At 43.2% G+C, this 16,074-nt stretch overlaps 1 protein-coding gene across 1 annotated transcript; it reads right to left on the bottom strand.

The window, feature by feature from the left end:
• Window positions 1-713: 713 nt before the first annotated feature.
• znf687a (zinc finger protein 687a) lies at window positions 714-15,588 on the bottom strand. Its single transcript, XM_030749067.1, has 11 exons — window positions 15,533-15,588; window positions 10,028-11,988; window positions 7,530-7,785; window positions 7,262-7,425; window positions 6,967-7,151; window positions 6,701-6,877; window positions 6,450-6,612; window positions 6,137-6,361; window positions 3,757-3,869; window positions 2,823-2,925; window positions 714-2,744 (listed from the first exon to the last, which is right to left on the bottom strand). The coding sequence occupies exons 2-11, from the start codon at window positions 11,981-11,983 to the stop codon at window positions 2,103-2,105; spliced, it is 3,984 nt and encodes a 1,327-aa protein (XP_030604927.1). The 5' UTR covers window positions 11,984-11,988; window positions 15,533-15,588; the 3' UTR covers window positions 714-2,102.
• Between the last annotated feature and the right edge of the window lie 486 nt (window positions 15,589-16,074).

Here is a 16,074-nt window from a genome sequence, read left to right as displayed (position 1 = left end):
ATTAGTCATGCACGGTGGTCATAAATATCCCCCAGAGAATCAGCAGCCTATCAGAACGGAGGCAAAAACTCCAGGCAAACGTTATGGCTTTATGGTTTCCACATGTAGGATGTTTCTTCAAGTAAATGTTATTTAATAGCTGAACATCCTGGCGTCAACATGTCAAACCACTTAGAAATGGCTCCTTGAAATTTCACCCCTCGAATATGAAGGTCAGGCAAAGGACGAGGGAAGATGGCGATCATTACCTCAACAGTAACCTCAACACACAGGTACAAATTTGACACATTTCTTTATTTAATTTATTGATAGAAAGTTGGTTTGGTGGTAGTGAAGTCATTTTTTCAGGATGACAGTGCATCTCATCACAGTGTTGAAGCTTTCCCCCGACCCCCCCAAGGAAAGTCATTAACATGGCCTGCAAAAAAGACCCGAACTCAAATGTTGATATTTTTCACCCTACCTGGAAAAAAAATACCAGTTTGAGGTATGTTTAATGAAGCTAGGATGCTGAACCACTAAACAAACATTTATTTACGAAAACAAAAAATTCTGAATAACATCCTCCAAGTGGGTGATTTTTTTCCCTTTTTTTGCAGGGGGGGGGGGTTAAGCACTTACAGAATAATCTGGTATTTCTATCAAAATAAAAGCACTTGCCTCTCCTTTAAAGATTTTTAAGAACAATTTTGTTAAATGTTTGGTTTTTCAGTTTCTCTGTACTGATGTGGATGCTCAGTCGACACCTACAGGTGAGAGAACAATGACAGAACACGTAGTCAGTTATGGGGAACAATATATATATTTTTTTTAATCTTTAGCATTTCCAAAGATTTTGGACAAAATACATACACACTGATCTTCTGTTTACAGTAATTCCATAAAGCAATATTTAGGTAAACATATGGCCCGCATACCAAAAACAATTTTACTTCCATCTCTTGCTCACTGTGAAGGAATAAATTACTGAACCTGATATAAATACAGTGCATTCAATTTATAAGCTATTAAATATTCATTTCAATGCATTTGAAAGCTGCACCCCTACAAATAGTGTGTCTACATGTCAGATTATTGCTTAGCATTTTCCAAAGCACAGAGTTTTTAGATTGAACTCCAGAAATGTTTGGTCCACATTCACTTCAGTGTTACATGCATCTAAATGTGCAGGGACTCAAAGGTTGACATCAGTAACGGTAAACATATCCAGTCTTTAGGTATACATTTATATTATCTCATTTTAATTAATATAATAATTCACTTAAACCAATTCCAATGCACCAATATGTGCATTAAAGAAGTATCGGTCACTGCAATTATTGCTGCTGCTGGCAGTGAAGACGCTGCCATGACTCCACTGTATGCATTCATATATTCCAAAGTCAGTCAAAACTATTAAGGTTTCAGCAGAATGACTCAAAGCAAAATTCAGGGGGAATCTTCTAAAAGTACAGATGTGTACTTTTCCATTCCAGCTCAGTCAGTTAAAACACCCAAGGAAAGCAAAATTCAAGTATCTGTAAACTGAAACTAAAACGTACAGAAGCCAGCGGCTGCAGTTTAAGCTGGGAATGAAATGAAACTGACAGCATATTTTGGAGAATGACTGGAAATAAATTCAAAGAAACTCAATCTAAATCACTGCAACAGTTTTCTAAAAATATGTACACACAAAAAAAAAAAAAGACTTTACAGAAGAAGAACTTCCACAGTAGGATAAAAATATTGAAATCAAAACAAGCGCATTCACTCACTGTTTATGAACATTCATTAAACAGCCATTGTTATCACAGCACAGTTAGATACAGCATTCACCATCCTCTGCAGGCACATGATTGTGAAGAAGGCAGACTGCTCTAATCTCATTAGCATTACATTACTGAACACGGAAACGCAGCATTAGATCCTGAGTGTCACGAGGTTAAGGCTTGTCTGGAACAATGAGAATCACATCTGAATGTTTCACAATGCTTTCAGACTAAATTGTCAGTCTTTGGTAAAATCAGTGCGTCAGACAGGAACCCAGACTTTAACAGGAATTCAATAACAGAAAGGCACTTAGAAGTACTTTTAATCACCATATTTTCCTCGTGTTTGCTATCTTAGGTCGTTTTTCCTGCGTTCCTCGCACTGATAAAAGCCATACCATGAGTTCTGAAGTGTGTATTGAGATCTGTGACCTTTTCAAAATGTTTACCACACACCTTACAGGCCAGTGCTCCCTCCTCTTCTTTCCCCTCTCCTGTGGAGGGTTGAGTGGAGGGCGATGCTGGTGCAGAACCATTCAGAGAACTCTTATCCTCGTGGTGTCTACTATTTCCAAGGGAGGGTGCTGGGTGCGCACCGGGGGCCTGCTGGTTGTCAGTGAGCACATGTCTCACTTTGTGGGTGATGAAGCGATGGCGTGACAGTGAGAAGGTGGATGTGAAGCAGGCGCCACACTGCAGGCACTGCAGGGTGCCATCCTCTGTCCCTCCGCGCCTGTGCTGGCTGATGTGCTCCAGGAACGCCGCCTGGTCCTCTGAGGTGAAGCTGCAGACGGCACAACGAAACCCAGACTCAGGAAGAGAGGAAGGCGCGAGAGCTGAGGAGGGGGAGGAAGCGTAGGACTGTAGCTTCTTCACTGGACTAATCCTATCTGCGGACTCTTCATCCTGCTCCACCTTCACGGTTCCTCTCCGTCTCTTGCGAGCCCCCAATCCGCTGTCCTGTTCCGATGAACTGTCAGCCTCATCTCCGCCTCTCTGGATATCAAGACAAAAAATTCAGGAAAAAAAATCTTTTCACGTTTGATTCCCTGTGTGACAGGATAAGTGGTTTACCATCATCGTTTTCTGGCTCGCAGTTTCCGTGCTGTGCCTCAGCTGAAGGTGCCTCTCCAACATCGCTCTGCTGCTGAAGGTTTTCTTACCCTCAGTGCAAAACCTGCACACACACAATTTATATTTAAAAATGTACGCTGTTATGGCTTCATGGTTACAGTAAATAAAACCAAACAGACTTTAGGCACCTAAGAGCTTTGCAAGAGTTTACAAAGCAATCTCTCAGCCCTTGGATTGGGGACCTTTACCAGGCCTCCAGTTTTTCCAGGCTGTGAAGAAAGGATATATGAGGTGCCCAAAAAAATGCTGCATACTTATGAAAGCTTACAGGCTTTTGAGTCGACTAAACCTGCTGCACATCCGTGATTTACTCATTTTTAACATCACCACATAGAACCAGTGAGGTCACAGATTTCACAAATATCAACTTTAGTTTTAATATTCGGACAAAGTACCAGCAATATTACTTGATGTTATTATAAAAGGGTTCAGCTGAATTTATACTTCTGCATTGAAGCTATGTAGACACGTAGCCTATGTAAGCAGCCAATAGAGTCAGCATGGTGGTGTGCCTATGTTGCGCTACAATTTCACCACAAAACCCTAGCTGGCAGTAAGAGTTCTCTGTCTTCAAGTCAAGTTTATATAAAAAAAAAAAAAAAAAGTCCCTCCTTTTGCTGTTTCCTACTTTTCAGCCAATCAGCATCATCCACATCAAGCAACGTGCAGATGGGATTTTGGACGACTGCAAGGGAGCACATTTGCATTGGTTGAAAAACCCCTCTCTGTATGCAGATGGACTCAACCAGGGTCTGCAGTTACGATGCACTCACAGTGTGTATTTAACAAAGAAGTATAAAGTATAAATCGTGCATTAGGGAGTAACAACTGATTTAGACTTCTGAGGTAAACCTTCGTCGAGGGGGTTACTCACTGGCAGCGAAAGCTGCGGTTCATGGCTTTGTGTTTATCTCTGATGTGACGCCTCAGACTGGAGGTGGTGGTGAAGGAGCTCTCGCATTTGTTACAGGGAAACTTCTTCAAAATCTGCACAAAACACGGACACACACACACACACACACACACACACACACACATACACACACACACACACACACACACACACACACACAAACAGATTAACTAAACTGCACATTTTAAGCCAGTGGTTCCCAGTAAGGAGTGCGATCACTGGAAAATTACAACTGGAAACTGTTAAAATGCTTAAGTCTGTTTAAGGATTTTTTTTCACAAGGTGTGGATAAACAAATGAGAGGCTCACACAATGACGCACTCTCACATTCACACTTCTGGCCAATTAAGAATAAACAGAACTCATCAAGAATCACAGACTAATCTAACATGTACAGTGGTGTGAAAAAGTGTTTGCCCCCTGCCTCATTTCCTGTTTTTTTGCATGTTTGTCACACTTAAGTGTTTCGGAACATCAAACCAATTTAAACAATAGTCAAGGACAACACAAGTAAACACAAAATGCAAGTTGTAAATGAAGGTGAAAAAAAATACAAACCATCATGGCCCTGTGTGAAAAAGTGATTGCCCCCCTTGTTAAAACATACTATAACTGTGGTTTTTCACACCTGAGTTCATTTCCCTAGCCACACCTAGGCCTGATTATTGCCACACCTGTTCCCAATCAAGACATCACTTAAATAGGAGCTGCCTGACACAGTAAGGTCCACCAGAAGATCCTTGAAAGCTACACATCATGCCGAGATCCAAAGAAATTCAGGAGCAATTGAGAAAGAAAGTAATTGAGATCTATCAGTCTGGAAAGGGTCATAAAGCCATTTCCAAGCTTTGGGAATCCAGCGAACCACAGTGAGAGCCATTATCCACAAATGGCGAAGACATGGAACAGTGGTGAACCTTCCCAGGAGTGGCCGGCCGCCCAAAATTACCCCAAGGGCGCAGCGACGACTCATCCAAGAGGTCACAAAAGACCCCACAACAACGTCCAAAGAACTGCAGGCCTCACTTGCCTCAGTTAAGGTCAGCGTTCATGCCTCCACCATCAGAAAAAGACTGAGCAAAAATGGCCTGCATGGCAGAGTTCCAAGAAGAAAACCACTGCTGAGCAAAAAGAACATTAAAGCTCATCTCAATTTTTCCAAAACGCATCTTGATGATCCCCAAGACTTTTGGGACAACATTCTGTGGACCGATGAGACAAAAGTGGAACTCTTTGGAAGGTGTGTGTCCCATCTGGCGTAAAAGGAACACTGCATTTCAGAAAAAGAACATTATACCAACAGTAAAATATGGTGGTGGTAGTGTGATGGTCTGTTTTGCTGCGTCAGGACCTGGAAGACTTGCTGTGATAAATGGAACTATGAATTCTGCTGTCTACCAAGAGATCCTGAGGGAGAATGTCAGACCATCTGTTTGTGTACTCAAGCTTAAACGTACTTGGGTTCTGCAGCAGGACAATGATCCTAAACACACCAGCAAGTCCACCACTGAATGGCTGAAGAAAAACAAAATGAAGACTTTGGAGTGGCCTAGCCAAAGTCCTGACCTGAATCCTATTGAGATGTTGTGGTATGACCTTAAAAAGGCCGTTCATGCTCGAAAACCCTCTAATGTAACTGAATTAGGACAATTCTGCAAAGATGAGTGGGCCAAAATTCCTCCAGAACGCAGTAAAAGCCTCATTGCAAGTTATCGCAGACACTTGGTTGCAGTTGTTGCTGCTAAGGGTGGCCCAACCAGTTATTAGGTTTAGGGGGCAATCACTTTTTCACACAGGGCCATGATGGTTTGGATTTTTTTTCACCTTTACTAATAAACACCTTCATTTACAACTTGCATTTTGTGTTTACTTGTGTTGTCCTTGACTATTGTTTAAATTGGTTTGATGTTCCGAAACACTTAAGTGTGACAAACATGCAAAAAAACAGGAAATGAGGCAGGGGGCAAACACTTTTTCACACCACTGTATGTCTTTGGACTGTTGGACGAAAGCAGAGCACCCAGAGGATACCTGCACAGAGAGAACATACCTCAGCCCACCAGCAGGTTTGAACCTACAACCTTCCTGCTGTGAGACAACAGTGGTAAACACTGCACCCCAATAAAAATTGTTATGCTAACAATTTAGAAATGGCAAACTAATTTTAATCTGTAAGCAGTCCAGATATGGTTTAAATGAACATTAGTTTGGTGTAGATAAATTGATTTTTGAGCCCTGCTGACAGGAATGTGGAAGTACATTTGAAGAAGAATGCTGGGAATCGGTGTCACGGACAGGGGAAAAAAAGAAAAGAAAAAAAATCAATAGTGGACTTCCAGACCTTGCCATGCCGGTCACTCATATGTGTAATATACTGCTCCCGGTCTGTGTAGCATGTGTTGCAAGATGAACACTTCCACCCTGAGGGGGTCTTCATCCTTTCTGTCTTCACTTTCTCTTCTCTCTCTTTACGCATCTTTTCATCTCCATCAGAGCTCTCTAATTTCAGAGAAGCAGTACCTGGAAGTGAAGGTAGCTCTGCTTTTAATGTGGAGGTCTTGTGGGTCTGAGGAAAAGAGAACAAGCAAAAACAATTTTTAAATGAGTAAGAAGAGCATGAGAGTTTAGCACCACCTCAATTATAAAAGATATACCTTGAAATGGTCCAGCAGGGAATTCCTCTGAGAAAACAGCTTGGTGCACTCGGGGCACTTAAACACATGCACCTTCTGATTGGTTAAATGAGTGTCAAAGTGGGCGTGCAGCAGGGGCTTGTGTGTAAAAACTGTGTCGCACATGACGCACTTATAGATCAGCCTGTAAAGGAAGAAAGCATGGGTCAAGATACTGAAAGGAACGCAACAAGTGTGAGCGTGAATGTTCAGACTCTGTGTGCTGGTTATACATCGGGTGTCCTTCAGTGAGCCCCGGATGCTGGGCAGTAATGTGGTTCTGTATGCTGGGGCCAGACTTGAAAGCCATGGGGCAGCTGGGGCACTTGTGGAACATATCACAGTGAGCCTGCTGGATGTGAGACTTCACCGAGTTCAGCCCGCCAAACACCACCAGGCAGCTAGAACATCTGGAGGAGAGAAAAATACAAACTCAGCAGAGGAGAATCATGACCGGTATAGTTGTGGTTTAATCAATCACATGGGGAAGATAGCACACCTGTAGCCAATGCGGCGGGAAAAGTGCAAACAGGTCTCATCCAGATGTGTTTTGAACTGTGTCGGCTTGGCTGTGCCCCCGCACTCTGGACACACATGTGGAGAAGAGTTTTGATGGATGCGCTGATGAGCTGCTGCGCTGCAGCTGTTGGGCAGCAGCATGGGAGGAGAGCACTCAGAGCATGGCTGAAGAGAGTAGAAGCCAAAAGGAGGGAATTAAGTTGGAGCTCATTTAGCATGTCACAGAAAATTCAATTTAATTTCTCGACTCTTTTCTGCACACAGCAAAGACTTACGGTGCTCTGCGCTGACTTGATTTCTTGGAAATGTTCAGACAAATCTTCTTTACTGCAGAACTGAGCCTGACACTCAGGACATTTGTTACTTGTGTACTGCAGTGTTTCTGCTTTCTTAGCTACAGCGTGATGTGTCTGAGGTGGTGCCTTTGAGTTGGCCTGGCCTAAAAGTGATGACGACGGTGTTAAAAAGGTGGAGGAGACAGTTAAAGCACATTTAAGGAATACACGTTACAGTGCTGCAGAAACAAAAACAACATTCCCTTACTGGCTGCTGATGGTTCCTGCTGGCTGATCATCTGCTCCACTGGCACTGGTTTCATGACCAAGTGTGAACACTGCATGATCAGGCCTCTGTCCTTGTGCTCTCTGGCATGTAAGAGCAGGCTGCACTTGTTGAAGAAGGCCAGCCGTTTGGCGCAGTGATTGCAGGTCACCTCAATCCTGAGCGAGCGCCGATCGTAGTGCTGCGCCAAACTCTGCTCCAGGGCGAAGGAATCGCCGCACTCCAGACAGCGGTAACCCTGCAGGGGAACAAACATCATTTTCAAACTGATGTAGAGCTATTTTTAACAAAGCTACTGGCTTGACATTTTAAGCTTTGTTCTACTGGAGAAACAGTCACCTTGCATTATATGTCAAAACGTGAAAAATAAGGTGCAGTGCATCTCATGCCATGCTCATTTTCCTTTCTGGAGAGTTCTTTTTAAATAAACAACAACCACACAGAATTCTTATATCTGATAAAGTCAGGCTTCCTGCTGTAATCAAGCTTATCTTCACTTTCTTAGCAAAACAGCCTCACAAATCCCTCCAGAGGCTTCAAATAGTCCAAAACTCAGCCGCTCGCATTATCACCAGAACCCCCTCATTTTACCACATTAGATTAGATTAGATTGCTTTACCTACAGCAGCTCCACTGGCTTCTGGTTAAGTTCAGAATTCAGTTCAGAATCCTCCTGTTCACATTCAAGGCCATCCACAACCTTGCCCCTTCTTATCTAGTCGAACTTCTTCACATCACCTCCTCATCCCACACCCTCCACTCTTCCTCCTCTATCCGCCTTACTGTTCCCCCTGCCCACCTCAGTACTATGGGGAACAGATTGTTCTCCCACTCTGCTCTCCCACCAGACATTCGCAATATTGACTCTCGTCATATCTTCAAATCACGACTCAAAACTTACCTGTTCCAAATCACATACTCGCTTTAATTCTTTTGGACATTTTAGTTTCTTGTTTGTGCTTTTTGTGGTTTGTCTTGTTTTCACCCCAGTAAAGAGTCCTTGGGCGTCATGAAAGGCGCTTATAAATAAAATGTATTATTATTATTATTACTGTTAAACTAATAATGTACCACTGTATTGTATGCTCATCATCAGCAGTGCAGTCTGTGGTTTGGTCCCTATAATGTCTACATCATGGAGTTTGTTGTCATTTCAGCCACCAAACACTCTTTGAGAAACTCCCCATCAGAGAATGGCCTACCATTTTTAACGGAAAATCACAACTTTGTTGCTTTTAAAGGCGACTGTTATTTTTTATCTTTACATGCATACATACATGTGTGAAAGAAAATGCATCTCCACTGAAAAAACATTGAACCTGATGTTTATGTCAGATATGTTTGCCTTCTTTGACAGATGTGAGTTTGTTAGCATCGAGATTTAAAAAAAAAAAAAAAAAAAAAAAAAAAAGGAAAAAAGTGGATGCAGAATGTGGAGTTTTTAATAAGACAGATTTTTAATTAAGTTATTTAATGAAGTCAGTGGAAAAGCTTGAAGACACTGCAGGAAATCTGAAGCTTCAGTTGAAAAAGCAAAGAGGACAATTTTGACTTTTCCTCCTTGGCTCTGAATGAGGGCTGTCGGCACGATAGGTAACTGTGTGCTTTGATAGGCTGGAGCGGAAATGGGACAAACTGGGAAATGGGAGTATAGCTACAACCTATGGCGGTCCAAATCTGACAGGGAAAAGTGTTGGACTTTGGAAGCAGATGCAAGATCGAGTGACTGAAATGAACGCAGAACTCACATTGGTATTGTTTGCACTGTGTTGTCCACCAGGAGCTGTTGTGTAAGTCAGTGCTAAAAATTAACCATGATGTTGATGTTTGTAGTAAAATAGTTAACTTCATCGGGGGTCATCAGCACTCTGATTTACCACTGGCAGAGCACTTCAAGTCAGTATGACTGCTGGATTTTTATTCTCTCAAAGAGGAAAACCTTCCCCACATAAGGAGACATGCTCAGAAGATGTTGGTTCTCTTTGAATCTGCCTCTATATGTGAACTTTCTCAGTGTTGAAGTTTAACAAATCCAGATACAACTCCTCTCTCAGTGACGATCACCTGTCTGCTCTCCTTCGCATTTTCACCTCAGGTATTAAGCCTGACTTTAATGCACTTGTTTAAGCTTCAAACAGACTGAACAAGAAAACAGAACTGAAAAACTGCACATGAAGCAATTAAACTACAAGCAAAATAGCAACAATACTTTGAATTCAATTGTATCTGAAATTTTGCAAAAACATGCACATTTTGTTCACAATTGTTTTGGGGAAAGTTGATTAAATAAGTGATAAAATCATCAACTCTCACCAGTAGGAGTTTATAAAGAGAGAAAATTAATATTGATCAGAACAGTCTCCGTTTCTCATGTGACCCCTTTGGAAAATTAACTGCCCACCCCTGCCCTAAAATGATTTTTTTTTTTTTTTTTTTTTTAATTATCAAATAGCTGGAAGTTCATTTTTATGATGGCTTACCTGTGCTGGTAGAGAAATGCCCCACTCCGCAGGAATAGGGGAGCTCAGATTTGGCTTATAACTGGGCAGCAGGTTCTTGCTATTCAGGATTTTGTTGAAAGCTTCCACTAAGTTGGTCTGGCTCTTTGATATGATGGCCCCAGTGCTGTTGACTATAGATGCTGGCCTGCTGCTGGTTTGAGGAGGGAGCAGAGGTAAAGAAGCAGGCAGTGTCATCCCACTGTTGAGTGTCTTTTGGCCCAGGCTGCGCAGGTTGCTTGTAGTTGGGCTGACTCTGGAGGAGGAGGTAGCAACGGAGGGCAGTGCTGCAGTTTTTGTGATGCTCACTGCTGTGGGGGAAACTTTAGACCTGGTGTCAGCTGTGGTTTTCTCCCTAACTGTACTCGAGCCTTCTAGTGTTGCAGCACAGGCATCCTGCAGCATCTCCACTGCAGTCAGAGGAGTTTCCGGCAGCAGTTCTCTTTTGGATCTTGTGCTATGACGTTGCGGTGATGGTTTTGACCCAGTCACGCCCTTGCTACTGGCTCTTCCACTTCTTTTAGGTGCCACACCAGTGACAGTCCTTGTGATGCTGCCTGTAGGCATTTTGATTTTAACTTTGAGTGGTCGCAGTGGAGATGAAACCGTCTCCGCGGCACTTGCAGCATCCTCAGTGTCAGCATCACACTTTTCCGTGTTTAAATTTTCCCCATCGCCGTCTGCCTTTTTACTCATCTCTTCACCGTCACCCGGCTTATCCTCTTGACAGTCCTCACTCTCCATGAGCTCCTCCTGGTGATGGAATTCCTCGTGGTTCGCAGCTAAAGTTGGTGTTGAGCCCAAATCAGGACTACTGCTTCTATTTTGGACTAAAAGACCTGTCTCGCTGGGTGGTGGGCTCTCAGGTGACTCCCTCTCATCAATCACATGCTCTGGGTATTTCTCTTCTTGGACTGATGCAGAGCTGGTGCTGACAGGAGGGAGGCAGTCCTGGGGACTCTGTGTTTGATGAGCTGAGGCTGGAGAGGTTGGTGTGGTAGGTAGGCCATCCTCCTCGTATTGGGGTTTTGTGGAAAAAGGGAGTTCAGGAGGAACAAGACTAGCAGTAGTTTCAGGAGACCCAAGAAGCGCAGGTGGTAATTTTGCTCTGTGTTTAAACTTAGGAGGGTGAGACATTATGGATTCTGGGCATTCCTGGATCACCAGCTCTGATTCTGAGTCATCGTCATCTGTGTGCATAACTTGCTTGATTCCAGTTTTCATGCTATCATTTTGTAGTAATGGGGGTGATAGTGTATTATCTTGGAGGCAGGTTCCACCCTGCTGAGGGGAGTGAGGAGAAAAGTGATCGCTCACAGAGGCTGGGAACGAAGGAGATGGTGGGGTGGAAACACCAGTGGTTGGCGACTTGGGGTGTAGCAGGGGCCTTAAACTGTTCATAACATCAGATGCATGCTGGGAAGATCCAGGCTCGGGTCCTTTATCACTTTCACTCTCATTTTCACTCAGTGTGGACTTCAAAGGTGAAACCTGGGGCCATGTTTCTGTGCTAGACTGTCTCTGCTGGCTGGAGGGAGATTCCTCAAAGCCACTGGTTGTCTCGGCCTCCACGGCAGCCTCAGTAGGTAGTCTGGGACAAAGCTCGGAGGTGAGGTCATCCAATTTAACCCGTACTGGAGAGGCTAAGGCACTGCTTGAAGGATTGTTTGTTTTATCCCTGACAGACTTTGCCTCCTCTTCAAAAGACTCTGATCGCACTGTGTTCTTCACAATAACGCTGACCACAGGAGGTTCACTTTGAGGGGCAGGAGGGCCGGTAAAGCTTGAAGGGGATCCACTCTCTCTCCCATGCGCATTAGTCCGGGCCTCATCCCGTTCATCCTCTGGACTAGACTGAATGGCCTCTTTGGCATCAATGTCAGGAATGTCAAAAGCTGCCAACAAATCATCAAAGTCTGGGGTCTTCATGTCCCCCATTGCCACTGCAAGCAAAACCAATTAAAGCAACAAATGAGTCAGAAAAACTGATTCATTTAATCAGGACAAGTTGACACAGATGAGGTATGAAGGTTACTCATTTATGTACTATGTACATTTATGGACTATATACACATTAATAAAGTTACTCTTTATAATATTCCAATAAAAACATATTCTATATTTAGTGATCAGAAGAATTTCCTGAGTTGTTTGATATTGTGTGTGTATATATATATATATATATATATATATATAAAAAGAAAGAAAACAAAGAAAAAAAATATCTAATTAAGTCACAGCATTAATTACTAAGGAAAAACTAATCACTCAACTAACATATGCAAGTTTGACTCCACAATTTGATTGCTATTTAAACAAACCAGAACATCATAATCCATCACAATTTGCAGGTTATTGTAATGTTTCAAGTACAGAAAGCGAGTGATTAATTTTCTTGTTATTGGGTGGCTATGTGGCAGAAACTAATGAGCATTAAAATCCACTGAGAAAGTCAAATGTGAACTTGACTTTGAGCACAACCTAACGGGCGAGTCCGGTGATCATTGTGGCTAAGTGATTAAATTCTGACCAACACAACAGACACACAAATGAGCTAAAAAGCTCCTCAGTTTTATAAGAATAATATGAGAATTGCTCTTATGCTTTCATGTAAAAAGTTCTGGGCTTAATTTTTTTGATTTTTTACATAAAAATAATTATGTTAGATTACACTAAACACATTTATAACACAACAAACCCGGCCGGCTGATTTTGAACGTTGTCCATTTCACAGACATGTCACTCTCCAAACACTGAATCACCAAGATGACACATATGCCCTACTGCCCATGCCCAGAATTTTCCTTTGACCTTTACCTTGAGGTCAAGGTCGCTGAGATTCCACTGACCATCTTTCATGCAAATCTGGTATGGATCAGTCGGGTAGTTTAGCTGTAATATTACAGGCAGATCGATCACCCAACTGACGGACCAAAAACAATTCAGCAGGGTAATACGCCGGGTAAAGTAGTTTTTAATAAGTCCCAACTCCAATTGGAAAAAAAAATTACCTCTCCAAACAAAGTCAATATTTGTTTCACTCGTTATTCTGGTACTAACAGCTCCATAGGACCTTATTTCCAAAGAGATGTTAGTATACAGCTTAAAAAAAAAGTCAGAGTATAGCATCAGTTCAATTAAACTTCTGGGATATTGATATTGTCAATTAAGTAGCAGAGGGGATTGTTAGTCAGTTTCAGCTGCTTTGGTGTTTATGAAATTAACAACAGGTGCACTAGAGGGGTTATGAACTGATACAAAGCAGCAAGTTCAGCCTTAGGGCCAAACCTAATTCACAACCACGAAAATCACATCGCTTTTCTCATGTAGTACACACCATGCAGTGAAATAGCGGTAGAAAACTTTGCATCGAGAATGCAGAGTCATGCTCTTCTGCTGCTTGCGTCACCTGTTCTTGGTTCCAGACCAGCTAGCTTGCGGTGCTGGAGTTGAACCTGTCTTTCGGCCAAGCACTGAGTACATTTGCGGTGGAAAAAACGCTGAACGGTTCAAATACTGGCACCGGCACCCAGTCGGTGGAAAAAGAGCTAGGATGAGCACTGCCAGAGCCCTACAAAATTACCTCCAGCAGGCCACTGGAGTGACTCTCTGACCAAACAAGCAGAAACAGACTTCATGAGGGTGGCCAGAGGACCCAACTTCCTCTAGTGGACCCTGTACTCACTGCCTGCCTGGCATTTACCATAGAATACCAGAATTGGCAGGTCCACCACTGGCACCCGGTGCTTTTCACAGATGAGAGCAGGTTCACCCTGAGCACATGTGAGCACATGAGAAGCCATGGAGAATGGTAACACTGCATGCATGATCAGTTTGGTGATGGGCAGCGATGGTCTGGAAGGCATATTCATGGAGGGACCCACAGACCTCTATATGCTAGGCAACAGAACACCGGCTGCCATTGGTATCAGGATGAATTCCTTGCAGGGTTCTAGCTACCAGCCAATCGCTCGGCGCTGCACCTTGCTGAGGCAATTAGCACTAGCAAGCGGTAGTTTGGTGCTGGGCCCCTGAGCACATGTGACAGACCTGAAAGGGTCTGGAGAAGCCACGAAGAATGTTATGCTGCCTGTAACATCATTCAGCAATGCCCAGCCTCATGTGGCAAGAGTATGCAGGAGGAGTTCCTGGAGGATGATCGAATTGATACCATTGACTGGCCCTCACACTCACCTGACCTAAATCCAATAGAACACCTCTGGGACATTATGTTTCGGTCACTCTGACACCGCCAGGTTGCACCTCAGACTGTCCAGGAGCTCAGATGATGCCCTGGTCCTGGATTCCTTTTACCTCAGGACTGCCTTAATTCTTCGTGGCACAGATTCAGCAAGGAGCAGGAAACATTCCTCAGAGATTTTGATCCATATTGTCATGATAGCATCACACAGTTCCTGCAGATTTGTTGGCTGCACCTCCATGATGTGAATCTCCCTTTCCACCACATTCACTGGATTAAGATCTGGTGACTGTGGAGGCTATTTGAGTACAGTGAACTCGTCATGTTCAAGAAACCAGTTTGGGATGATCTGTGTGGGTTAATCCTGTTGGAAGGTGCCACCAGATGATGGCAACACTGTGGTCATAAAGAAAATATCCCCCACATAATTACACCACCAGCAGCTGCAGCCTGACCTGCTGATTCGAGGGAGGATGAATCCATGTTGTTTATGTCATATTCTGACCCTACCACATGTTGCGGCAGAAATTGAGATTGATCAGACTAGGCAATGTTTTGGGGAATCGCAGTAGATCAGCAGTTTTTGAAACACTCAGACCAGCCCATCTGGTACCAACAACCGTGCTACATTCAGAGTTACTTAAATCATCTTTCTTCCCCCATTCTGATGCTCGGTTTGAACTTCAGCAGGTTCAAACTACCGAAATGCACAGAGTTGCTGCCATTTGGCTGATTAGATATTAGCAATAGCGAACAGGTGTCAAGGTGTACCCATTGAAGTGGCAGGAGTGTATAAATCTTAAACAGCGTTAAACTTTAGGTTAAATGCCTGTGTGCCCATTTTTTCTTGCTTTAAACATGCAACCTGCCATTGTTGTTTATAACAAGTTGCACGTTTACGCTGACTGAAACCGAAAAGCGTTGGCATGCAAAGAGGCTTAGTCATAGCAAAACTCCGACAGAAGCAATAGTGCTGGTGCATAACAGCATATGTGAAAAAGAAAAACGTGAAAAACTTACTTCACATTGCTCATACTAACAAGTCAAACTTTACAGTCGATTTGCAACAAGTGTGAGCTGCTGCTGCTGCTAACAGCTAGCTACTTTAGCAGTTAGTTGCTAGCTGGCCTTGCTAATGAAAACAAACTGTCTCTCACCAAACAGCCAAAATAAGAAGATTAGTGCAACATTTGGGTAAAGGAGCTCTAAAACGTCTTATCTGCTGCTGTTACGTGTGCTAGGATTAAAGTCAACACTAGATCACACTTTCATTTAACTTCTGTTACCTGCAAGTTAGCGAAGTTGGTTCCCTACTTTCCTCTTGGTCTCAAACGTGTTTGCGTCATCAAATGCGACCGTGCGCTGCTGTACCAAACAAGTCAAGAGGTGTCACACTTTCAGCGTCAGTGTCACAAAGTGCCCACTCCTATGTCTACACTGACCAAAACACACACACACACACACACACACACACACAAATAGAGGGACACATTGAAAGCACATCAGATCTCAATGTGGGGGAATCACGCTGGATAGCTATACTGATATGGGCTGGGCAATGTGTTAGGAATGAAAGGATACCGAATCATTTGAAATGAAAATGATGAACCTAGACAGAGCTGGATTCAAAGACAGCCCGAAAATCAAAGTGAAATCAATGATGCAGAAGGCTAGTTTACTTTGCAGAAATTTCAGTGCAGCAACTCAAAAACGGTACTCAGTAATTTGTATGGCTCCTGGACAGTCTGAGGTGCAACCTGGCGGCGTCAGATGAACCGAAACATAATGTCCCAGAGGTGTTCTATTGGATTTAGCTCAGGCAAGCGTG

The sequence above is a fragment of the Archocentrus centrarchus genome, chromosome 16 (genome assembly GCF_007364275.1).
Source record: "Archocentrus centrarchus isolate MPI-CPG fArcCen1 chromosome 16, fArcCen1, whole genome shotgun sequence".
Classification (NCBI taxonomy): Eukaryota; Metazoa; Chordata; class Actinopteri; order Cichliformes; family Cichlidae; genus Archocentrus; species Archocentrus centrarchus.
The sequence above is the reverse complement of the archived record's forward strand: the minus strand, read 5'-3'. Positions and strand labels throughout refer to the sequence as shown.